Source organism: Castor canadensis, chromosome 9 (assembly GCF_047511655.1).
Source record: "Castor canadensis chromosome 9, mCasCan1.hap1v2, whole genome shotgun sequence".
In the NCBI taxonomy this organism is placed as follows: domain Eukaryota; kingdom Metazoa; phylum Chordata; class Mammalia; order Rodentia; family Castoridae; genus Castor; species Castor canadensis.
The window spans coordinates 55,940,627-55,967,232 of record NC_133394.1 but is presented as its reverse complement, the minus strand read 5'-3'; the positions used below and the strand labels follow the sequence as shown (position 1 = coordinate 55,967,232).

At 49.0% G+C, this 26,606-nt stretch overlaps 1 protein-coding gene across 1 annotated transcript in view; it reads right to left on the bottom strand.

Annotated features, from left to right (window-relative positions):
- LOC141410891 (uncharacterized) overlaps positions 1-25,971 on the bottom strand; it is a 31,681-nt gene extending 5,710 nt beyond the window's left edge. The window contains exons 1-8 of the mRNA XM_074041664.1: positions 25,840-25,971; positions 22,717-22,841; positions 21,931-22,052; positions 19,476-19,603; positions 18,682-18,803; positions 16,464-16,559; positions 15,723-15,820; positions 11,562-11,677 (exon numbers count right to left, since the gene is read on the bottom strand). Of these exons, the coding sequence (XP_073897765.1) occupies positions 11,562-11,677; positions 15,723-15,820; positions 16,464-16,559; positions 18,682-18,803; positions 19,476-19,603; positions 21,931-22,052; positions 22,717-22,751 (717 nt within the window). The 5' untranslated portion in view covers positions 22,752-22,841; positions 25,840-25,971. The remainder of the gene's footprint in view (positions 1-11,561; positions 11,678-15,722; positions 15,821-16,463; positions 16,560-18,681; positions 18,804-19,475; positions 19,604-21,930; positions 22,053-22,716; positions 22,842-25,839) is intronic.
- Positions 25,972-26,606: the final 635 nt, after the last annotated feature.

The following is a 26,606-nucleotide window of genomic DNA, read 5'->3' as shown; positions in this document are numbered from 1 at the left end:
AGAGGAACCCACAGAACATTTAGTTGTTGTGTCTCCTTAAGCAGATTCACCCTGTGATGGTTCCTTGGACTTTCTCTGTCCTTCCTTCTGTGATTTATTTGATGCACCTGGTCAAATACATTCTGTAACATCTTTGGATTTAATTTGTTAAGTTTATGGAATTTTGGCAAGAATATGTGGGGAGTCATGAGTTCTTTCTAGTGTGTTATATTGGAGTATTTAATATAAATATCACTTAATACTGGTGATTGCAACTTGACTACTTGGTGATGGTGCTGCCTGCAATATTTCTCAACCATGAAATTATGGTTTCTCCTTTTGTAGTTGACAGATAACATAGGGAAGAGCCTTTGAGTATATGCAAGTATTCTGTTTCTTTTCCAACTTTGCCCAAGTATTTATTATTTCTATCAATAGATAATTCCCTGCATTAACTATTACTCTGAGGTTTGCCTAAGGGTAATTTTGTATTTCCCTCATTTCTTCTACATTTATTAGTTTTAATTACTCTGAAGAAAGAGTTCTCAATCCTTTCCCATTTGTTAATTTATTCATTTGTAAATTTATGAATATTTGTTTTATTCTATGGGGTTATAATCTGATACATTGTCTGCTGTTTTGCAGTTCAAATTATTCAATCTTTAAGCATTGGCATCGTTTTGGGTTAGTCCTCTGTCTTTTACATCATTTATGAAATATTTGTTTTGTAGTCTCCATGCCTTCTATTTTTGGCTGTTCATGAATGATTTTTATTAAACTTTATTATTGTTATTAGAGTAACCTAATAGAAATTCCCCATGATAGAGCACCTCCATTCCACATCAGTAGAACATGCTTATCTGTTCATACTGGCACTCAACTCATTAGTTAACTCATAACACACACAAGTGCCTGAACCTTCTGTGTGTCCAGTTCTGCTCTTCAGGTTGTTGTTAAACTAACTAGAACATTGTAGGACTTCTCCATTCCTTCTCCTTGCCTTTCTCCATCTCCCTATTTGTTGAAAACTCACTTGGCAAAGGCACGTGTGGTCACCATGAGGTAACCTGGAGGAAGGCAACTGCTGGCTCCTCATAGTAATAAGGAAGTTCAGGGAAGCAGATGGAAGGACAGGACAAGAAGTGACAGTAAGGCTGCTACCACCAGCAGACAGATATGGGAAACTTGAGGTCAGAACATTCTAGACACAACACAAAGGAAGCACAGAGGCCCCATGGGAAGGTACTTGGGTCTGTGAAGCCATACATTCTTTCTGTGGTTTAAATTTTTTTGTAATCATGGGTGTGATATAGGATGCAGGGGACTCTTTAAAGTCAGTATTTGGAAATAGCCACATGGAGATTCAGAAAACCTGTGTGCTATTGGGCCAGTTTGCATGAATCTTCTCTGCATCTTTGATGCGTGCAGGGGTTTGGTTTTCCTAGGCAACACTTTTAATTCAACCCTGCCTAATTTGTACAGGAAGAGCCATCAAGTCACTGAGCTGTAGGATGTAGGATAGCCTTCTTTCTCCACACCTTTGAAATCAGATGCAGATAGGACATCACATTAGATCTCAATCCTGTCCTGGATATCAAACAGGTAGACAAGAGCTCACCTCAGTTAGTTCAAGCAGGCATAGGATAAACTATCTTAGATAATCAAGTGAACTCTATAAAGTTTGATATAGCCCCCCCGATTCCTGTGGAAGGGACGATCTCCATTCAATTTTTATTAATATCTGATTAAGGCAAATTAACTTTGGGGATGTAGGGACTAATTGGGAACAGCCCCACAGGTTCTATGCTAGTCTCTGGGTCCTGACGCTAATACAGAATATGTACAAAACTAGTCATGGGAGTCATGGGGCTAAAAAATCTTGAAGATTGATGATTTTAAATTTGTAGGTACAAACCTTAAGAAGGTTATTTGTTACTGAGCAACACTGAACCAGGCAGGACTCCAGAGACATTTGAATATGTACTGAGAAACTCATCCTCATTGGCTCCTGAAACCACCTACTCCCAAATGCCCTGAGACACACAAGGTAACGCTTATTGGCTGAAGGGTATATCATGGAACCTCAACTGATTCCCATGTAATGCATCTGAAATTGTGCATTTTCATGGGACTTTGCACTCTGAAAGAAGGGCAGTAGAATAACTAAGTTTTTTTCTTCTGGGAAATTACTCTGTTGAAGTGCAGAAAATAGTAAGTGTGTAGGAGAGTTGCAAATAACACATATACTTGCACTGGTATTTAAATCCAGGTGGTATGATCACTAGATCTTTGTGACTAATGAAGCTTTTGCTGCATTGTTTTCCTGGAGATCATCTTTCTGTTTTTGGTTCAAGATGTCCATACTCCCAAAAACTTCCCCTCCGGTGTGTTCTGATGATATTTTCACAGGAGAAAAAGTCTGAAGGCACCATGGCAATGGGAAGGCCAATTGTCAAATTGCAAAAGCAGATAACCCTCCACCAGAAAATGAAGAGATGCTCCATACAAATGTACATTTCTAGATGCTAGCCATAATTCTGGAGATGTCTTCAGAACCATTCAACAAAGAGAATGTCAGCCACAAAGCCCCTTGTTTTCAGAGTGCTGTCTCTAAGGGTCCACCTGGGTTGTAAGGGCTACAAGACTCAGAATAGATTTTCCACATGTGGTAGGCACTGGTGCAGTCTCAGGCTGAAAAGGAGCAGCGCATGTCCCATTGGATCCCAGTGCAAGGGACAAAGCCTTCTTTCCCTTTCACTTCCATCAAGGTAGCCAATGTGCAATCTCTTGCCTATGTTAGCCATTCTAGGTTCTGCCAGAGTGGATAAATGCTTAATTTTAATAATTTGTAGTTGCATTTCCTTCTCACCTATCACAATTATGTTTTAATCATTGCCCTCTCTCATATGTCCTCTTTCCAAACCAGCACTCACAGATGCAGGTCTCTGGGGATTGATGGAAATGGCCTGCTCTTAAGCTATTTTGTAGTTCTGTGTGTGTGATTTGCTTTGTTTGCTTTTTCTATCAGTGATTATATCTACAAATTTAGTTAATGTATAGAACTGAATAAATCTAAACACATGCACACACACACACAATTGCTTTTAAATGCTGAAACCATTCTCAGATGTGATCATCTACTTCTCACACACTGCACATCCCCCACTTCCTTGCTTCTTCTCCCATCCACATCAACCTTTTGTTCTGATGCCAAATGACAAATACCAGTGCTTTTACCAGGCAGGCCTGATATTAAGCACACCAATTTTCTGTGTGGCCAGCCTCTTTAGTTGCAGATTAAAAACAAAAGATATGGCCAATAATGCTCACAAAATATTGTGCTTGCTTGACATTCTCCCTCAGGTTCACAGCAGAGACACAACAGCCCAGCCATATGTCACTCAGAAAGGTTTTACTGATCTTCTGGAATTATGTCATCACTTAGGAATCTTATATATCATTCTAAAATCACTCAGGACTTATGGCGAAGACTTGAATTCCTTTAGAGCTATCTGTCTCACACTTTGGAACACCAAAGACAGAGGAAAGATTGCAATTTTAAAGAATTTGGAGTAATGATTATGAAGGAGCTAGAGGCAAGAACATGTTCCATGTTTAGACATCAATCAAATGAGAACAGCTGGTCACGGGATCTCACACAAAGGAGGCTTCTAGGATTCTGAGGTACCTGCTCCACTGTCTTCTGTCCAGTATGAAGTCATTTGCTCTCATGTAATGAACTATGGAACGTCAGTTTTTACCTAATCAAGTTCATCATTTATTGACTTATGCTACCTTTAGATCCCATAAAGTTTTGGGAAATAGTGATTTCAACTAAATATCTTACCAAAGCTGCTTTTTGAATGACTAAAGAGGTGCATAACTGAGGAGGGACTTGCTTCTTGGATGGATAAATCTTCAGGAAAAATGAAAGGATATGTAGAAAGCTTTAAGCAACAAACAAAGGAGTAATAAATTATCAGAAAGAGTGAGTAAGCACCTTAAAACCAGCCACAGTGTAAGACCTCTGTCAACATTAGCATGTCACCACACTTCAGTACCCAGGACAATGGTTTACAAAACATTTGGGTAGAGTGATGATGAAGAAAAATGTTTCACTTTTTAAGAGGTGATGTTACCTGCTCTTGGAGTCCAAGAGACATGGATTTGTTTTTGAGACATGGTAAGGGTTAGAAAGAACTGTTGTCACCATTTGTGACCAATGACCACACACTTCAAAAGTTTGCACAAGGTAAATATGTCATTGGCACCCTTACAACATATCCAAGGTAACTGGCCTTAGGATTTAAGGACAGACTTTGCCTCATTAGCAGGAACTGAGGAAGACAGACTGCCTGTGAACTGACCAAGGTCATTGTTCACTGGGAGTGCCCCCAAATGAAAAGCAAGTGCCGTACATCCTCCTTGGAGAATTTTTCCACTTGATTCTGGTCTTTTATTGAAGATAGATGAATAAATCCCCCTCCATCTTAAAAGCCAATAGATGACAATAGAAGGTGAGTTTTCTTCTGAAGAAGCCGCAGGGATCCTATTCATGCTCCAGGAAAACCACTTCTGTTTATTATGTAAGAAAATCCACTCAAGGGATAATGGGACACTTGGGGACAGAGGTCACCAATAAGCAATGACTCTCAACCCTGAATTCCATTCCTCTCCTTGCCCAGCTTCTTACTTCACCAGTTGAAATAAATACTTGCCTAGTTCAGTGGGGACAGAATGAAGATGATGCTGAAGGTGAGCTAAGAGTTCTGTGCATTTTTATTAATAACTCAGCACAAGTACCTGCTGCAATAGAGAAATCTGTTTAGCTTCTGGCCTCCAGAGACTGGAGAATTTTTTTAACTCTATCTACTCACTACTTGGTCCCATCTTGTGTCCATTTGTATCTGCTTCATTTTGAAGGGTGAGAGACAGGTGAACAGTGGCAGATGCACATTCACACACCAACGCTGTGAGCCACTTCCAGTCCCAAAAAAGGAAATGTAGCAAATTTGAATATTCTGTGTCCCCTGTGTCAGCTGGCTCAGAAAACTGAGTCTGTGGCCTCCCAAAGCTGGTATTTGCCTCCACACCCTCAAAGGGGGCCTTATTCTGGACTTGTAGACAACTGGAGTTTTTCTTGTTCACAGCTCAAAACCCACTTTCCATCTCTCTCCAATGCTGTTACCTGCTTGGGAGTTACCTTTGTTGAGAAAGGCAAGAAGTGAGAATAAGGATTAGTGTCACCGTTTTTGACTGTGTTTTGGAGGGGCTCCTTGTGATGGGAGGGTCTTATATGTTGGCTCCCAGTGCCTGCAGGTCAGATGCAATCAGTTAGCAAAGGGCAGTGATTTCAGGGAAAGCCTGCACCCTACACCCTGTCCATGTCATCAGAAGCACAGGTGATAAGTGGGATTTCTGACCCCACTTGTGGTGCCTGGGCTCAGTCTTTACTCTCTCCTTGCTCACTTGACTGGCTCTCTTCACCATCTTCTACAGGCTCATACCTTTAAACAGCATCTGCATGCTGATGACTCCCAAGCTTATAGATACTGCCTAAAGGCCTGCTCTTCAAAATCTAACTATGGCCTTGACCACACCACATGGATATTAATAGGCATCTCAAACCCATTTCCCAAGCTGGAATCTTTATAATTGTTCCTGGGGCCATGAATGGCAACTCAGTATTTCAGCTTTTTGGACAAAACAACTTGTTATGATCTGGGGCTCTTGCCTTTCACTCTCAGTGTGCATTGTAGCCACCAGAAAATCTTGTTTGCCTTTCCTTCAAATACACCCAGAGCTTAACCATCCCTTGCTGCTCCATTGCTCCTTCCCTGGCCCAAAACACCAACAATGGGGTCTAGATCCTGTCCATGGCTTCCCACCATGAGCCTTTAGTCCACTTTCAACAGTTCCTAATAGGAGTGAGCATGAACCAGATCACACCAGTCCTCTGCTCAGAAACTTGCAAGGCTTCCCCTCCCATCTGAAGCAAAGGCAGGGGCCTTTGATGTCTCCCCAAGTGCTACATGAGCCCACTTCTCCACTCACAACCTCCCCATTCCCTACTCTCACCTCCTGATGGTTTACTCCCATGGTGCTTCCTTCTCCCTGAATTCTAGACACCACATGGCCTTCACATTTTTAACTCAAATGTCATTTTCCTGAACACTCTAAAATTTATGTCCTTCTTTGCCAACATTTTTATGCCCCTTTCCGGCCTTATCTTTCACCTTGGTACCTATCACCACATAACATATTCTCATTTGACTTTTTAATTTATTGTTTGGTTCATTCCTTAAATCTAAATTCCATGAGGACTGAAGTAGGAGGGATTTTTCTTTTGTTTTCCCTGCTGAGTCCCAAGAGCATGGAGCACATAAGAAGGTGCTCATAAATATTTGTTGGGTGTGAGACAGGATCGATCTGGGAAAATGAGGTATGGGAAACCACAGCCAGGAATTCAGAGATAAACACTGTATTAGTGAATGACTTGATTAAAAGCACACAGGCACTCTTTTGTTCACTTGAATCCTAACACCACCTCACCAATCTGTAACATTTAGTAAAAAGAAAAGGGGGCATGGACAGTTCTCTCCCTTGACCTTGACTGCTTGCAAAGACAGCTTAAATAAAGGCACTATTCTAGGAAAAAAACACCTGGGTAAAATGACTCTTCTGGGTTTAAAATCTGTTTACAAAAGAAAATGCTTATTGACACCCATCTTGAAGGGAATATCCTTTGTTTTAAGGGATGCTCAAACATCTGTCATAATGACCTAATTTTAATAGTAAGGACAAACCTGAAATCTTTGGGCCCAAAGACAAAACAGTGTAACATCAAGGATGACTAAATACAGCACATGTCAGAACATGGGGCGCACTTATCCTAAGGTGATACCAATACCTCAATGTACATCTTCAACATAAATATTCCTGATGACAGAGCACATGGGTGTCTGTGCTCATGTCTGGATTGTGTACTGTATTTTTCTTTTCTCTTTTCTTTTCTTTTGCTTTAATAATAAACTTTCTTGGTCTCTACCTGTATGTGTCCTAAAATTCCTTTTGCTTCAACATCAGAAACTCAGTAGCCAAGGGCTACTTTTTGAGCCATCCCCTAGAGAATGGCCAGTTCTGGTAACAGGTGAACACATTTAATATTGTGCCATCCATGTGTAGGGCCAGAGGAAGAAGCTACTGAAGGATGACAGTCCCAAGGACTCACAAGGATCATCCTGTAGGTGTGTGGAAGGTCTTTGACACAAACTATTAATTCTCATTGCTGGTGCTGCCTGTGGCAAATACTACAGGTACTTGTTATTTATTAGCAGAAAGATGTACTCAAATAAATTAATTCTCCTTTGCACCTGGTGCAATGGGCGGCAGTGGTAGTCACATGACAATATACATACAGGAAAGGCTGAAGAAGATGGAAAAAGACAAGGAGAGAGAATTTAACTATGATAATGTGGATATGGCTTTTTGTTTTGAGCATGTAAATATTATTGGATGGTTCAAAACAAATTGTGACTTATTATGAAGTATTTGAAAATTCATTCTTTCACAAATTCTAAGGAAGTTTTGGCTCGTGGGATGGAGGATGGAAGACTAAGAGGATACAGAAAACAAAAAAAATAGGAAGTATTTTCTTCAAAAAATAGGAGAAGAGAAGAGAGGCTGGGTGTTTAGCTCAAGTGGTAGAGCACTTGCCTAGCATGCATGAGGCCCTGGGTTTTTTCCCAAGTATATATAGAGAGAGAGATATTGGAGATATGTCATCAAGAAAAGGCTACATTGTTTCAAAATAGCAGGTCAAGAACAAGAACTTGGAAGTCACTAATTAAGGGGCTCAAATAAAATCAATCATCTATTTGCTTGTAGTTATAACATGTTATTTTGACATGCACTGTAAGTCTAGACAATTTATAAGACAAACAAAGGAACATTTGGGTGTTATTTACCCAGATTAACCAGTTTTTTGCTACATTTGTTCTATCATTCAGAAAAAGAAAGGCAGACAGACAGAAGAAGAATGAGAAACATATTCTTTTCTGAACAATTGAGAACAATGTGGGAACACTAGGTCCCTCTACTCCTAATCACTGAGCATGTATTCACTAAGCTCAAGGGCCTTCTCTTGTGTGACTGCAGCACAAATATCAAAATAAGAGCATTGAACAGTGAAACAATGCAATCATCCAGAGTCAGCAGAGAAATTGTGTCACTTGTCCTGACCATGTCCTCTGAATTCCCACCCTTGGCCCAGGAACCAGTCCAGAATCCCAGGAGTTCTTAGCCCTCAAGTCTGCTTTGTCTCTTTTCATGGAGACCAGGGTTCTGCCTTTGTCTTCTTTATATTCTCATTTTGAAGAGCACAGGCCATTTGTCTGTTTGTGTTCCTGATGAGTTGGAAAATATTAAGGTTTTTATGGTCAGGTTCACTTTGGGGACTTTTAGAAGGGATTCCATTGAAGTGTTGAAGTCACATGATGTCACTCTGCCCCAATATTAGTGATGTTAGCTTTGAACACTGATAAAAATGAAACTCACTAGAATTCTGAACTCTAAAGTCCTGTTTTCACGTTTGCAGCAAGTAATTCTTGGGGAGATATTTTGGGACTCCACAGACAGCTGTTCCTTACCTTGCTTTCACTCCCTGGTTGGGCATCTGGTTTGTGGGTTTGCTGATTTCCTAATTTCATATTTGCTCCTGTCCCTGCACAAATTCTTTTAATTTCATTGTTGCACTTTTCCATTCTAGAATTTCCACTTATTTTTATCATTTCTATTTCTCTGCCAAGGTTCCTCTCCTGCTCACTTATTATAATCATATTTTCCTTTAAATCCTTGAACATATCTAATATCTATAAATGTTTTTAGAATCCTTGACTACTAAATCACTGGGGGTGATGATACACTGGGGGGGCATGTATCAATGTCAGTTTTTCTTGACTCTGGGTCAAATTTTGAAGGTTCTATACATATCTAGTGATTTTTTTCCTGCTAACTTTTTTTTTATTAAACTACAAGTTGTGAATGACCATTGTAAAGATTTTGGATTCTGTCACATTCCTCTAAAACACATTGATTTTTGTTGAAGCAGACTGTCAGTTCAAAGTAACTGAGCTCAGAATCCTAACTCCATCTTTCTGGAAGTAGGCAGCAGTGGTACTAGTGGATATCCTGCAGCTCTTGCTTTTTTGGTGGGAAGCTTGGGTTCACTCCCATGCATGTGTCCTTCAGCAGTCTCATGCGATTAGGAAGAGATTTATGCAGAAACTTAGAGGCAAATTCTATAGCCTTAATTTCTGTAAGTCTCTTCATTTTCTAGCTTCTAATAGCCCCAAAATATGCTCAGTGACTTCTCAAGCCAGTAAAGGCATGATTTTCTCCTTGAGTTCTAGCCACATCCACTGTACAGATCTGAGAGTGCCCTCAGGCAAAAAATAATTTAAAAAAAGCAAATGCAAATAACACCCAGTGAATTTCCTTCATTGAGGGGAGTTTTGACTCTCTTCCAGTTGCTGCCAACACTTTGTCATTTTCCAGTACCTTCAAAAAGTTGTTTTTATAGTTTGTATGGACTTCATAATATTTATCTATGAGAGGGTAGAATGTTAAGAATCACTTTAAATCAAGAAATTCTTATGGTTTCTTAAGATCTTCAAATTCACTGTCAGGTCATTACATGACACTGTAAACTTTCTATCAGCATTATTTTTCTTTCTATGGTATAGAATCTAGCATTTATTTTTCTTCTGATTATTACCATCTACCTGAGTATAGCATCTCAGCATAAATTCTAAAACCATCTCTAGTGAAGTCATCTTGATTCCAACAGGTATTACAAATCACATAATTGGAGCTGCATTCACTTGAGTGCTAGAGAAAATGAATATCTCAAAAGGTTATCTCCCTAATTTCATGATATAACATATCCATTTGTATGTATAGAATATTTAGGAAAAAAGAGTTTATATAGCTGCAAGTTGATATGCCTTAGTAAGTTCATTAAACTTTGTGTTCTAACTTTAATTATATACAAGGTATTTTTCTAAGTATTCCCACTCAATCCCATAAAACCACATGTAGCAGTTCAAATAGGCTCTGTCCTCTTTATGCATCCCACGAAGTACAGTTCATTGTTCCAAACTTTGGGACAAAGGAATACATGCATTTAAGATATGCCATTGCTTGGGTGTGCATTTCATGCTCTGCCCTCTCATTTTGTTATGATAACATGACTTCTGGTGTCTTCTCTTTGCCCCAGGACACTTAGTCCTGGAATGATGAGAGAAAATATGATCCCCTACTCACAAACCAGATCCACCTTTTACCACCCCCAATTGCTGGATGAATAATTCACCAAATGTTAGCCAAGTCCATGGCTAAGGATGGAAACCCCAGGTATTTCCCAAATAGTAAAAGTAGGCACAGGACAAGTCTCAGAACTGTACACAAACTGGACGAAAGTGAGTTTAGGCAAGGACAAAATTAGAAATACTCTTACAATAACACTGAAATTCTGCAAAAACTCAGCTGTCCACCTGAAACTTACTGTCATACTCTACTTGTAAATCTAGCCTAACAATGTGTCATATTTACTTTACATTTTATTTATTTACAAGTGCATTTTCAGTCTCAACCCCTTCATTCATTGATTCTAATGTGGCCTTTTCCAATACTACTTACCATTTTAATACTTACTATAATTTACAGAGCTTACCTAAACACATTCAAGGAATAGTATACGGGGAAAGTCTTATATACCAACACAAGAAAAAACACATTTAATTTGTGATGGCTTTGGATTTTGGTCAAAATTTACTCATGGAAATGTATTAATGCAAAACAATATCGATAAAATTTTAAAGTAATCAAAAATAAAACAATAAATGCTGATCTTACTATTTTTGTCTGAATACTCAAACACATTCTATTCTGGGATTATGCAAATTATGTTTGCAGACTAGTTAGTCTATTATAATTTCTTTGAGCTATTTCTATTAGCTTATGTTTTGGAAGCATTTTAGCCAGCAGAAATTCTCAAAATCATATGCTGCTCTTTTCACTTGAAAGAAACTGTCAAAAGCTAATCCCAGTTCAAGACATGAGATTAGCAATAGAGATGTATAGAAAATTAAGAAAAAATACTACTTAAAAATATACACAAAGAAGAATCATGTTCTACAGAACCTTCATTTGACCTTCATTTGACCGTGCTGAGCACAGAGCTATTCACCAAACCCATGCCAGGGAAACGACCCTCAAGGCCTCCTGCTGAGGAACAGAGCGAAAAAACATGCCATGCTGTAACGTGGTGCAGGTTGAGGGCTTCGGGAGGAAGACCGAAGGTGACCTGCTTTGAGGGGGCATCCCCCTCATCCACTGCCTTGACACAGTGCCACCACACGTGGGTCCCTCAGCCCAGAGTTTCCAGCATCCCTGTCTCCCTCAACCCCTTTCCACCAGGGGACCAACTAATCCCTGGGCCTTCCCCTAGAAGCCCTCGCAGTGTCCTTCCCACTTCCTCAACAGCCCAAAGGCAGACACCCCAAGGGAACCGGGAAACTCACCAAGGATGTCTTCAGAGGTCGCCTCCATCTCCACCTGCGACTCCATCTCGAACTCGGCAGGCGCGACCCCCGGTGCAGAAGTGCAAGTGAGATCCTTGCCGCCACTGCCGCTGGAGCTGCCAGCACAGAAGAACGACAGCCGCTGCTGCCCCCTTCCATCAGCCTCTGCTGAGCCCTGTGGCACACCTGGCTGTCCTTGGCTTAAGGCAGGCCAAGGCACGAGCGCCGGGACACCGGCAGCGCTGGGTGGGAATGAAGCCGGGCCAAGAGGATGGCCAGAGTGGCGGGCAGAAGGCGCCAGAAAACAATGGGCTACTGGGATGGCCGGCCACCCTCACGCATCATGAATGTGGTGGGACAATCCTCCCCTCGGCCACCCCACACACTCCCACTTGCGAACCCTCGGGCATTTCGACGTGTCTGGCAAGGTGTCGAGAATCCAACAGGCACAGAAGGCTGGGGGGGCCAGGGTGGGTTGGGGCGCAAGTGAGCCTGCTGTGGTCGCAGCCACGACCTACGGCTGCGTGGCTGCTGCGCTCCCACACAGACATCCCCCTGATCCACTGCCCTGACACAGTGCCACCACACGTCACACAAGCCCAACACATCCCTCCCCACTTCCATGCAGGGCAGGACTCACGGACCTGCAGCCCACCCTCCTCTCCAGCACAGAGGCACGCCAAGGACACCGGGGCACCACCACCCCATGGCCTGCACGCTGTTCATCCAGCAAATGTGCAGCCTGATGAACATTCCCTCTTTTACAACTTCCCACTCACTCAGATCCTTACACAGCATCGGCCGTGCTCTAGTCGGCCGAGCTGGGATGAGAAGGAGCACCAAAACGCTATTACTCTCGGCTTGTTTGCATGTGTGTGTGTGCCTTTGCCCGTGGGCATGCACTCTTCCTGCTCAGTTCACACGGCACGGGAGAAGCGTGACCACGGAATAAATCTGAGTCCCCTAAACGGTGACTGGATCACATCAGGGGACAGTCTCCGGACCCATGCTGACAGCCGCAAATGCTCGCCCACATTCCGCCAGGCAGTGACACTTGCGCACACTCTGTGCCAACTTGAACCACGAAAATCATGATGGGAAGCAGGGCGGAGATTTCTCTTCCTGCCAAAGAGTGAAACGCCAGATGATACATGGAGAGATCCCCCGGGCGTGCAGCCGAAGGACCCCAAGCCAATATGAAACCGAAAAACCTGCATGACCATGATGAGCACAGCGCTATTCACCGAACCCATGCCAGGGAAACCACCCTCAAGGCCTCCTGCTGAGGAACGGAGCAACAAAACGTGCCATGCTGTAACGCGGTGCAGGTTGAAATCTTTGGGAGGAAGACCGAAGGTGACCTGCAATGGCTGCAGTCTGGGCACACCACGTGAACGTGAGGAAGCCAGGCTCAGGAACACAAAGGGCACAGATCCAGCACTTGAAGGCGTGGATGAAGGCGCACATGATGACGGGGGACCATCTGCTACGTGGAACAGGTTGCTGACAGTACAACTGCATGCTGGGAACCGAGGAAGGACGAAAAGGAAAAGAGGACGACAGAGCTTCGGCACACTCAAGAGATGTAAACGCAGGGCAGGCAGAGGACAGGAGGATGTGTATTTGAGGGCTGTTGACTACTGCGGGGAAGAGAGGAGAAAAGGGAAAGGGAGAGCAATGCAAGGGGTTGAAGGGACCAAAGCAGACCAACAGTGGGAACAAGAGAAGAAACCCCTTGACACATCCTCCTGAAAAGGAAGGAGGAAAGAAGCGACAATAAACGGAGAAGTGTGTGCCTGTGTATGTGTGCGTGCATGAGTGTGTGCTTGTGGGGGTGGGGGTCATGAGGGTTGATGGCAGGGGATCGCTGGGCTACTTCTGACTGGAACGAGGGTGAGTGAAAGAGACCAGAGTGAGAGGTGGTGATGGATGGACCGCATATCCGCACGGGACAGATGAAAAAGGAACAACTTGAGACGTGGTGGGGGTTGGGCTAGGGCATGGAAGGGGAGAGGCCCTGGGGGGGAATGGAAGCAATGTACCCCAGAACCTTGTTGGAATTCCCACTACCAATCGCTACGCCCACCTCCAACCGTGCAGAGAAAGTATCCATCCCTTAAAACGTATCTGGCGACAACATTTGGGAACCCGCACCCTGGCCACCCTTGAGAGTCCAAAGCCCAGGCATGGCATGGCCCTCTGTCAGGCCAGGTGAAGGGAGTGTGGAGAGGAGGAGGGCAAGCCTGCCCCTAGTGGTCAGGATCATTCGACCCTTCTCGGCCACCGAAGTTCCCTCTGCCCACCCACAGGGCCAGGGGCCTGGACAGCCTGGGAGGCAGCTGCTTGGCAGACAGTCCTGGCCCGGATCTCCTCATGGTCCACAGGGGAAACTGTGCGTAAGGCCTCCTTGCAGGCTCCGGGCTCTAAGTCCATTCTGCACAACCCTCTGGCCACTGCTTCCTAGCCTAGAGCCCTAAGGGACTGCGACACTTTTTCTGGCAAGGCGGGTCCAAAGTCTGTGCGGGGGAACTCTCATGCCCCTGGCTGGGATAAGCCGGCGGGGACGAGCTTGCCCACCGGCAGTACTGGACTGGGGTCACTGGGGGCACCGGGGGCAGGGCCCGGGCCCCTCAGCCCAGCGTTTCCAGCATCCCTGTCTCCCTCTATCCCTTTCCACCAGGGGACCAACTAATCCCTTGGCCGCCCCCTAGAAGCCCCCGCAGTGTCCTTCCCACTTCCTCAACAGCCCAAAGGCAGAAACCCCAAGGGACCCAGGAAATTCACCAAGGATGTCTTCAGAGGTCACCTCCGTCTCCACCTGCAACTTCATCTCGAACTCGGCAGGCTTGACCCACTGTGCAGAAGTACAAGTGAGATTCTTGCCACGACTGCCACTAGAGCTGCCAGCACAGAAGAAGGACAGCCGCTGCCGCCCCATTCCATCAGCCTCTGCTGAGCCCTGTGGCACACATGGCTGTCTTGGTGTAAGGCAGGCCAAGGCATGTGCGCCGGGATGCTGGAGCCCATCCGGGTCCCCATTCTTTACCCGCCACACAGGTCTGTCCAGGGTCTCAGGCCTAGGTTTTCAGCTACCCAGAGAGGGACAAAAGGCAGAGGCACAGTTCAAGGGAAGCTGAGGCTAAAACTTTGCTACAATGCAGCTCAAGGAACAAAAGTTGCACATGGCAACAGCAGGCGACTGTCACCATAGCTACCCCGGCAGCATACAATGTTCAGAAGGAGGGTCACTGTGCAGGACTGCCCAGGCCCAAAGGAAGAGAGCCCCACCCCACCCAAAAAGACCACAGAAACCTTAATCAGAGAAGTGAATAAAGGGATACATACATGCATGCACACGATAGCAAACACATACATACATACATACCTACATACATACGTGAACGATGAAGGTCTAAAAAGGTCAAGAAATTAAGAAAGGTGGCTGGGTGTGGGGGGGAAATAACAAAAGCCTCAAAAGGTCTAAGGGGTCTCCCTGGAGGAATACAGGGCTCACCTAGAAAACACCTGGCCCTGATTTCAAACCCTTTTTCAGTCCCTCCCAAAACCCAACACACTTCACACATCCATATGCAGAATTGTGCAAAAAACCAGACTCAACACATTTTCTCCATTCACTCAGGATTCAAAGCGCCTTGGAACCATGCACAGACTCATAGAACAAGCCAAAGAAGAGCAAAGCATCCTGCCACATGTACAAAACAGTCCAGGAACAAAAACAGCCCAGGAGCCCTGGGGACCCATTAGAAGACAAGGCAACCCAAGCAAGCAATCTAGGAGAGGGAACTGACCTGGAGGCTCACAGGCTTGCCAGTCCTAGGAGTTTGAACCAAGCGCCTGGCCTGAAGCAACCCGGGGTGAAGGGCCTGCGGGGCCCCAGAGGCGCAGCCGCCACTGCCACCTCTGCTGCCGCCGCCGCTGCTGCCACCGCCGACGCCCACGAGGCCACTGCTGCCCTCGCCACCACTGCCGCCCTCACAGGCCTGCCACTAGGGCAAGGTTTGCTACAGCCCCAGCAGGGTTGCCTGGTCCTTCCCTCCCGCCAGCATGGGTCGCGCTGCGCTGGCGATGCCGGCCCGCGGCGCTGCACAGCTGCCCAAACGTCCTGCATAGCCGCAGCCCATCCGGGTCCCCGTTACTTACCCACCACGCAGGTCCTTCGGTCCACAGCTCCGCGCGCGAGGCCACTCAGCTCAGGGCTGCAAAGGCCACAGGGACTATTCCCTATGGCAGCCAGCAGCCTGCAAAGAGAATTTCCTGTCAGACCCCACAGTCCTGGCTGCACAAGCCCAGATGCACTGGGGAAAGGTCTCTCCCACCCGAACTTGGCTGGCCTGGGGAGACCCAGACCAGATCTGGGAGATTGACAGGTGCCCCACACCTCTCCCCAATTCTCCAGGAGACCTCCAGGCTTGGGTGGTCTGCAGGGACCTGGAGCCCAACTCCGCCCCCCCCAGCTCTGCAGGAGCCCCCTCTCCCTCCTCCTGTCATCCATTCCTCTGCCCCAGCCCCAACTGCTGCTTCAACTGCCAGCAAGTCCACAGACAGCCAGGGGATGCCCAGTACAGGGGCATGGGACTCCAATTCCCATAACTGCCTCTGCACTGCACAAGCCCACCGATCAGGGCTAGGGCACCTCATTGACCTCACTCAAACCCACTAGCCAAGGAACCTGCTCAGCCCCGCCCTCGACCCCAATGACAGGTCTCCCTGAAGTATTAAAAATTAAAGAATTAATTTTTTCCAAGCCTCCCCGACCCCACCTTTGCTACCAACAAGTGCATGCTAAACACCAAGAGATCCCCAGCAGGAGGGTGCTGCGGAGTCCCTTGCCCACAACTGCCTCAGCAGTGCACAAACCCAGCCAGACAACCCTTCACAGACCTGGGCCAGCGCACCTGACTGACCTCACTGGAACCCAGCAGCCAAGGAAGTTGCTCAGCCCTGCCTTCCTCCGCCATGACTGCGTCTTCCCCAAGCCTGGAAATTTAAAGAATTCATGTTTTCCAAGCGTCCTCCGACCCCAATGCATGTTCAGTTCCTCTCAGCCCCTTTGCTACCACCAAGTGCAAGCGAAACCCCAAGAGATCCCTTGTATCCCACTGTACCTTAAAACAGGACCCTGCCCCTGCATGACGATGGAAGTCATCCAGGTGGACTATAATAAAATAGCTTGAGAACGACGCTGGCTTCTGAGTGGTGTTTCTTACTAGAACTTGCCAACAATGCAAAACCACCAGCTCTGCAGGAGCCCCCTCTCCCTCCTCCTGTCATCCATTCCTCTGCCCCAGCCCCAACTGCTGCTTCAACTGCCAGCAAGTCCACGGACAGCCAGGGGACGCCCAGTACAGGGGCATGGGACTCCAGTTCCCATAACTGCCTCTGCACTGCACAAGCCCACCGATCAGGGCTAAGGAACCTTGTTGACCTCACTCAAACCCACTAACCAAGGAATGTGCTCAGCCCCGAGGAAGGGTGAATGGGGGTGAGTAGAGAAGGCTATATGCCGGAGGGACTGCACTGCCTATACCTGTGAGGATAAAAGCCAGAGCACACAAGGGAGGGGTGAGGATAGGTAAGACACCTCAAAAACTGGCTAGCTTTTGTTGCCCTTAACGCAGAGAAACTAAAGCAGATACCTTAAAAGCAACTGAGGCCACTAGGAAAAGGGGAACAGGTACCAGAGAAAAGGTCAGATCAAAAAGAATTAACCTAGAAGGTAACACCCACGTACAGGACATCAATGTGAGTCAATGCCCGGTATAGCTATCCTTATCTCAACCCGCAAAAACCCTTGTCCCTTCCTGTTATTGCTTATACTCTCCCAACAACAAAATTAGAAATAAGGGCAAACGAGTTTCTGCTGGGTATTGAGGGAGGGGGCGGAGTGGGTGGTAAGGGAGGGGGGAGAAATGAACCAAGCCTTGTATGCACCTATGAATAATAAAAGAAAAAGAACACAAAAAGAATTCTTAAAATGGATCACACCCACACCCCCGTGACACCCCCCCTCCACACAGAATCTATCCCAGTGAAAAACAACAAAGTAACAAACTAAGCTACTAAAGCAGAAAACACACCTAAAGCCAGCAAGGAGGGCACACACATGTCATTCCTTGCACCTGTGGGGCTCAGACAGGGGGACCCTAGCTACCAGGTCAGCATGAGCTACAGGGCAACACTCTCCTTCGAAAATCCAACAAGTCCCCTCCAGGGTCTCAGGCCAAGAATCCCAGACACCCAGAAGGCAGACAAAAGGCAGGATCACAGTTCAAGGGGTCTGAGGCAAAAACCTTGCTACCATGACCTCAAGGAGAAAAACCTGCTGCGCGGGGCAGCAGGCGCCTGTCACCGCAGCTTCCCAGGCAGCACAGAGTGGTCAGGAGGACGGTCACTGTCCATGACTGCCCAGGCCCAAAGGTACAGTCGCTCGCCTGAAAATACCAAACCAATCTCCATCAGAGAACCGACTTAGGAATACATACCTACGTGTACCTAGGACCACCAACACCTTTACAACTACATACCTAGTTACAGAAATACACAAAGACCCAAATGCATAAAAAAAGAAACGGAGGTGTCGGTCCGGGAGAAAGTAACACACCGCTCAAAGGTCTAAGGGGTTCCCCTGCGAGAACAGACTGCTAAGCTACAAAATGCCTGGCCCTCATTGGAAACCCATTTCTCTGCCCCTCACACAAACCAACACATCTCATCCAGAGGCAGAATTGGACCCAGAAGCAAAGCCAGGAAGGCAAGCAAGCAAGCCAGCAAGCAAACAAGCAAGCTAGGAGAGGGAACTCACCTGGAGGTTGACAGGCTTCCGAATACTTGGCAACTTGACACAAACCCCTGGCCGGCCGCAGGCAAGCCGCCTTGAAGCGCCTGCCTCGCCGCCTCCCTCCAGGGCCGGCCGCTAGTGAGGTTCGCCACCGCCCCAGCGGGTGCAGGCGCCTTCCCGCCAGCACGGCTCTCCCAGCGCCGGTGGCTCTGGCACACGGAGCTGCGCGAACGTCCTCCCCCACGCGGCCCGCTCCACAGCGCTGAGGGCCCAAGCCCTGGCTGCTGCAGCCCACCCGGCCGGGTCCCCTCGCTCACTCACCCTCCAAGAAGCTGGTGGGTTCGCAGGTCCTCTGTGTGCGCGCGCGGGCGCGCCCGCGATGCCTGGCAGCTCCGGAGGGCAAAGGCCCCAGGGAGGACTTTCGCAGGCGGCCGGCAGGCAGCCTACAAAGACAAGCCTGTCAGAAGACAGCTTCATGCTGCGGAGAGCCCAGCTGCCCAGCTGCACGGGGGTGGGGCGGGGGGGAGAGGGTACACTTTCCTCCCACCGGGACGTGGCCTGCCTGGAATTACCCAACTCTGATCTCTGATCTGGCACAGCAAGAGCCATAGGCGCCCTACAAAACTCTGCCTCTCTCCAGGAGAGGGCCGGGCTTGGGTGGCCTGCAGCAACCTGGAGCCCAACTCCGCCCCCCAGCTCTGCAGAGGCCCACCTCCCTCCAACTGCCATCCACTCCCCTGGCCCACCCCCACCCCGCCCTCCCCTCAACTCCCTGCAGGGCCCTTCACAGCCAGGGCCAGCCCAGGAGGCAGGGAAGAGAGGCTTGGTGGGATCCACTGCCCAAAACTGCCTCTGTCTGCTGTGCACAAACACAGCACTTCACAGATCAGGGCCAGGGCACCTGCCTCACCTCACTCAAACCCACCAGCCAAGGAACCTGCTCAGCCCTGCCCTCCTCCCCCAATGCCTAGGTCTCCCTGAGGTTGTCAAAATTCAACCATTAATTCTTCCCAAGGGGGCCCCACACTCCCACGACATTTTCAAATCCTCCTCTCCCCTCTGCTCCCAACACCTGCACGCTAAACTCCAGGAGATCCCTACTGTCCCCACCTCACCTTAGAGCAGATCCATGCATGACGAAGGAAGTCATCCCAGGGTAGTAAAATAAAACTCCTTCTACGTGAAACGGGCCTCCGAGTGATGCTTCCTATCGCCACGTCTTGGCAACCACGCAACCCCATCCCTGCATGCAAAAGCAGGCAAACAGATGAGTTGGCCAAAGCTCGGCCATCTACTCTGAGGGATCCCTGCTTTACAACCCTGGAGGGCCACAAGGACCCCATGTGGCTGTAGGAACTCAGAAATGCCAAGAGTGCATGGTGTCTGCTAGTCTGGCGGGGAGAGGGTGGGGGGGGGGTGGGGCACCATGACTTCAATGTATGGTCACTGCTTCTTCAAGAGCGGTGACCATGATTTCGACTAGGGAAGTCCAGACAAGGACGAATTAACACGCATACGGAGGGAAGTAGAGGAATAAAAGTACAATTTAACCACACCCTTGGGGAGCCTCAAATACAAAGGGGACAGGGGGTCTCTGGGCCCGGGCTCTGAAATGTACACACTGCTTCTTCCACAGTGGTGCCAACAGATTCTAGGACCACCTAGAGAAGAAGGAATTGAAATGCACACTTAAGGAAGCAAAAGCACAGAACACTGTTTGGACGTCTCCGTGGTGGTGGGGGGTGGGGTGGGGGAGGCCCTGGAAAAAGGAAGGGGAGCATCCAGGATAAGGTTCAAACAAACAACCCTGCTGGGGGAGCCTAGGAGCAGCCTATGTAGTCTAAGTCCTGAAAACGCAAGGGCAGGAGGTCAGAGGGTAAGGGAGAGCAAGGTGAGGAGGTGACCACAGAGAGGTGAAGTCCACTCCCTGCAGGGAAACGGTGAGGAAGCCCATGGTACATTCACACTGACCTCCATAAGGAAGACAGGTCTGTGCAATAGGGACAGCCTGTGTGTGGTCGGGTACTTGTGGCACGGGGGAGGGTGAATGGGGGCGAGTAGAGAAGGCTATATTCCAGGAGGGACTGCACTGCCTATACCTGTGAGAAAGAGAAAAGAGACACTTTCCGGCCAGAGCTTTGCCTTAAGTGGGTCTGTAGGGGACCCCTAAGGAGGCGGGGGGTGGTGGGGGGAACAGTCAAACCAGTGGACCCCACGGGCCGATTTTAGAGAAATGGACAGATTTCTAGATGCATATGATCATCCAAAACTGAACCAAGAGGAAATTAATCACCTGAACAGACCTATAACACAACATGAAATTGAAGCAGCAATCAAGAGTCTCCCCGAAAAGAAAAGTCCAGGACCTGATGGATTCTCTGCTGAATTCTATCAGAGCTTTGAAGAAGAACTGATACCAACCCTCCTTAAACTGTTCCAGGAAATAGAAAGCGAAGGAAAACTGCCAAACACATTTTATGAAGCCAGTATTACACTTATCCCAAAACCAGGCAAAGACACCTCCAAAAAGGAGAACCACAGCCCAATCTCCTTAATGAACACTGACGCAAAAATCCTCAACAAAATAATGGCAAACCAAATTCTGCAACACATCCAAAAGATTATTCACCACGAGCAAGTAGGCTTCATCCCAGGGATGCAGGGGTGGTTCAACATACGAAAATCAAGAAACGTAATAAACCACATTAACAGAAGCAAAGACAAAAACCGCTTGATCATCTCAATAGATGCAGAAAAAGCCTTTGATAAGATCCAACGTCATTTCACGATAAAAGCTCTAAGAAAACTAGGAATAGAAGGAAAGTTCCTCAACATGATAAAAGCTATATATGACAAACCTACAGCCAGCATTACACTTCCCGGAGAAAAACTGAAACCATTCCCTCTAAAATCAGGAACCAGACAAGGATGCCCACTGTCTCCACTCCTATTCAACATAGTACTGGAATTCCTAGGCAGAGCAATTGGGCAAGAAGGAGGAATAAAAGGAATACAAATAGGCAAAGAAACTGTCAAAATATCCCTATCTGCAGACGACATGATCCTATACCTTAAAGACCCAAAACACTCTACTCAGAAGCTTCTAGACATCATCAATAGCTACAGCAAGGTAGCAGGAAATAAAATCAACATAGAAAAATCATCAGCATTTCTATACACTAACAATGAGCAAACGGAAAAAGAATGTATGAAAACAATTCCTTACAATAGCCTCAAAAAAAAAAAATCAAATACCTAAGTGTAAACCTAACAAAAGATGTGAAAGACCTCTCTACAAGGAACCCTGACCCAAACCCCTGGCCGGAGGCCAGCCGCCTTGAAGCGCCTGTTTGGCCGCCTAGCTCCTGGGCCGGCTGGCCGCTAAGGAGGTTCGCTACCGCCCTGGCGGGTGCAGGCGCCTGCCCGCCGCCAGCAAGGGTCTCCCAACATCGGCGGCGCTGGCACACCGAGCCGCCCCAGCGTCCTCCCCCACGTGGCCCACTCCACAGCGCTGTGGGCCCAAGCCCTGGCTGCTGCAGCCCATCCGGCCGGGTCCCCTCGCTCACTCACCCTCCAAGAAGCTGGTGGGTTCCCAGGTCCTCTGTGTGCGCGCGCGGGCGCGCCCGCGATGCCTGGACGCTGAGGGCGGCAAAGGCCCCAGGGTGGACCCCCGCAGGCGGCCGACGGGCAGCCTATGAAGACAAGCCTGTCAGGAGACAGCTTCATGCGGCCCAGAGCCCAGCTGCACCCAGGGGCGGGGGGAAAACGTCCCTCCCACCGCGACTTGGCCTGCCTGGAAGGACCCAACCCCGATCTCCCAGAGCAAGAGCACCAGGCGCCCTGGACCTCTCTGCACTTCTCCAGGAATCCCCCAGGCTTGGGTGGCCTGCAGGGACCTGGAGCCAGACTCCACCCCCCAGCTCTGCAGGGGCCCACCTCCCTCCACCTGCCATCCACTCCCCTGGCCCACCCCCACCCGCTGCCCTCCCTCAACTCCCTGCAGGGCCCTTGACAGCCAGAGCCAGCCCAGGAGGTGGGGAGCCAGGCTTGGTGGGGAGCCAGGCTTGGTGGGATCCACTGCCCAAAACCATCTCTGTGTGCTGTGCACAAACACAGCACTTCACAGAGCAGGGCCAGGGCACCTGTCTCACCTCACTCAAACCCACCAGCCAAGGAACCTGCTCAGCCCTGCCCTCCTCCCCCAATGAGTAGGTCTCCCCGAAGTTTTCAAACTTCCACCATTCATTCTTTCCACGTGTCCCCCACACACCCACGATATTTTCAAATCCTCTCCTCCTCTTTGCTCCCAACACCCGCACGCTACACTCCAGGAGATCCCTACTGTCCCCACCTCACCTCACAGCACACCCATGCATGTTGAAAGAAGTCATCCCAGGGTAGGAAAATAAAGGTCCTTCTAAGTGAAATGGGCGTCTTGAGTGCTGCTTCTCACCACGTCTTGCCACCGTGCAACACCATCCCTGCATGCAAAACCACACAAATAGATGAGTTCCCCAAAGCGTGGCCATCTACATTAAGGGTTCCCAACTATACAACCCTGGAGGGCCAAAAGGACCCCGTGTGGCTGTAGGCAGTCCGAAATACCAAGAGCTCATGGTGTCTGATAGTCTGGTGGGGAAAGGGCAGGGGGGTTGGGGCACCATGACGTCAATGTATGTTCATATTCCCTATGACAGCCAGCAGCCTACAAAGAGAATTTCCTGTCAGACCCCACAGTCCTGGCTGCACAAGCCCAGATGCACTGGGGAAAGGTCTCTCCCACCTGAACTTGGCTGGCCTGGGGAGACCCAGACCAGATCTGGGAGACTGACAGGTGCCCCACACCTCTCCCCAGTTCTCCAGGAGACCTCCAGGCTTGGGTGGTCTGCAGGGACCTGGAGCCCAACTCCGACCCCCCCAGCTCTGCAGGAGCCCCCTCTCCCTCCTCCTGTCATCCATTCCTCTGCCCCAGCCCCAACTGCTGCTTCAACTGCCAGCAAGTCCACAGACAGCCAGGGGATGCCCAGTACAGGGGCATGGGACTCCAATTCCCATAACTGCCTCTACACTGCACAAGCCCACTGATTAGGGCTAGGGCACCTCATTGACCTCACTCAAACCCACTAGCCAAGGAACCTGCTCAGCCCCGCCCTCGACCCCAATGACAGGTCTCCCTGAAGTATTAAAAATTAAAGAATTAATTTTTTCCAAGCCTCCCCGACCCCATCTTTGCTACCAACAAGTGCATGCTAAACACCAAGAGATCCCCAGCAGGAGGGTGCTGCGGAGTCCCTTGCCCACAACTGCCTCAGCAGTGCACAAACCCAGCCAGACAACCCTTCACAGACCTGGGCCAGGGCACCTGACTGACCTCACTGGAACCCAGCAGCCAAGGAAGCTGCTCAGCCCTGCCTTCCTCAGCCATGACTGCGTCTTCCCCAAGCTTGGAAATTTAAAGAATTCATGTTTTCCAAGCGTCCTCCGACCCCAATGTATGTTCAGTTCCTCTCAGCCCCTTTGCTACCACCAAGTGCAAGCGAAACCCCAAGAGATCCCTTGTATCCCATTGGACCTTAAAACAGGTCCCTGCCCCTGCATGACGATGGAAGTCATCCAGGTGGACTATAATAAAATAGTGTGAGAACGACGCTGGCGCCTGAGTGGTGTTTCTTACTAGAACTTGCCAACAATGCAGAACCACCTGCTTGCAAAACCCAGCAAAGATATGACTTCACAAAAGTACTGCCTTCTAAGGAAAGCGGTCCCTACCTTAGAATTCTGGAGGGCCACGAGGAACCCCTGAGGCTGAAGCAAGCCTGAAAGAGCCACCTGGTGTCTTTTAGCAGGGAGGCGGAAGGGGGATTTGCGGGGGCTGGGGTGGGGGGTGGGGGCGATGTCTTTAATGTTCTCACTGCTTGCCTCTTCAACAGGGCTGACCAGCTCTTGCAAGAACAACCAGAGAGGAAGGAATTACAATGCACAATTCAGGAACTAAAAGGAAAGTACACTATTTGCCAGTCGGGGAGGGAGAGAAAGGAAAAGGGGAGGAGTGGCGCCAAGGATACCCTTGAAGGAAACAGATGGGCAGGGAGAACCTAGGAGCAGCACTTGTATCAAAGCTCCTGAAAGTTCCAGGGGCAGGAGGTCAGAGGGTAAGGCAGAGCAACAGGAGCAGTTGCGCAGAAGTAGGTCAAGTTGACTCCCTGCCCTGCAGGGAAACAGTGAGGAATCCCTTGCTACATTCCCGTCAAACTTCCTAAGAAACAAGGGTCTGTCTACTTGGTACAGCCTATGTGTGCTCGCTCGGGTACTTACGGGAAGGAGGAGGGTGAGTGAGGGTGATTAGAATAAGGTTCTAGGACAGATGGACTGCACATACCTGGAAGAAAGACAAAAAGAGAACCCTCCTACCATTGCCTGAAGTGAGTCTGGGAGGGGCTCCCAAGGGAGGGGGTGGGGACAATGCAACCAGTGGACCCCTACAGGTCTCTTTGGAATGTACAATGAATACCCCCCTCCAGGCAGAGTCTCTCCCCGTGGGGGAGGGGGCAAAACTAGCTGACCAAACTACTAAACCAGAAAGCACACCTCAACCAGCAGGGGGGCAGAGCACCCTTGGCATCCCACACTTTGGGGACTGAGGCAGGAGGACCCTACTTCCCAGGTCAGCCTGGGCTACAGGGCAAAACTCTCCTTCCAAAAACAAACAAGTCCTGCCCAGGGTCTCGGGCCTAGGTTTTCAGCTACCCAGAGAGGGACAAAAGGCAGGAGCATAGTTCAAGGGAAGCTGAGGCTAAAACTTTGCTACAATGCAGCTCAAGGAACAAAAGTTGCACATGGCAACAGCAGGCGACTGTCACCACAGCTACTCCAGCAGCACACAATGTTCAGAAGGAGGGTCACTGTCCAGGGCTGACCAGGCCCAAAGGAAGAGAGCCCCACCCCGCCCAAAAAGACCACAGAAACCTTAATCAGAGAAGTGAATAAAGGGATACATACATGCATGCACACGATAGCAAACACATACATACATACATACCTACCTACATACATACATACATACATACGTGAACGATGAAGGTCTAAAAAGGTCAAGAAATTAAGAAAGGTGGCCGGGTGTGGGGGGGAAATAACAAAAGCCTCAAAAGGTCTAAGGGGTCTCCCTGGAGGAATACAGGGCTCACCTAGAAAACGCCTGGCCCTGATTTCAAACCCCTTTTTCAGTCCCTCCCAAAACCCAACACACTTCACACATCCATATGCAGAATTGTGCAAAAAACCAGACTCAACACATTTTCTCCATTCACTCAGGATTCAAAGCGCCTTGGAACCATGCACAGACTCATAGAACAAGCCAAAGAAGAGCAAAGCATCCTGCCACATGAAAAAACAGTCCAGGAACAAAAACAGCCCAGGAACCCTGGGGACCCATTAGAAGACAAGGCAACCCAAGCAAGCAATCTAGGAGAGGGAACTGACCTGGAGGCTCACAGGCTTGCCAGTCCTAGGAGTTTGAACCAAGCGCCTGGCCTGAAGCAATCCGGGGTGAAGGGCCTGCGGGGCCGCCAGAGGCGCAGCCGCCACTGCCACCTCTGCTGCCGCGGCTGCAGCCACCGCCTCCGCCAATGCCGCCGCCGCCGACGCCACCGCCGCCAATGCCGACGCCACCGCCGCCGCCGCCGCCGCCGCCACCGCCGACGCCCACGAGGCCGCTGCTGCCCTCGCGCCGCTGCCGCCCTCACAGGCCTGCCACTATGGCAAGGTTTGCTACAGCCCCAGCAGGGTTGCCTGGTCCTTCCCTCCCGCCAGCATGGGTCGCGCTGCGCTGGCGATGCCGGCCCGCCGAGCTGCACAGCTGCCCAAACGTCCTGCATAGCCGCAGCCCATCTGGGTCCCCGTTACTTACCCGCCACGCAGGTCCTTCGGTCCACAGCTCCGCGCGCGAGGCCACTCAGCTCAGGGCTGCAAAGGCCACAGGGACTATTCCCTATGGCAGCCAGCAGCCTGCAAAGAGAATTTCCTGTCAGACCCCACAGTCCTGGCTGCACAAGCCCAGATGCACTGGGGAAAGGTCTCTCCCACCTGAACTTGGCTGGCCTGGGGAGACCCAGACCAGATCTGGGAGATTGACAGGTGCCCCACACCTCTCCCCAGTTCTCCAGGAGACCTCCAGGCTTGGGTGGTCTGCAGGGACCTGGAGCCCAACTCCGCCCCCCCCAGCTCTGCAGGAGCCCCCTCTCCCTCCT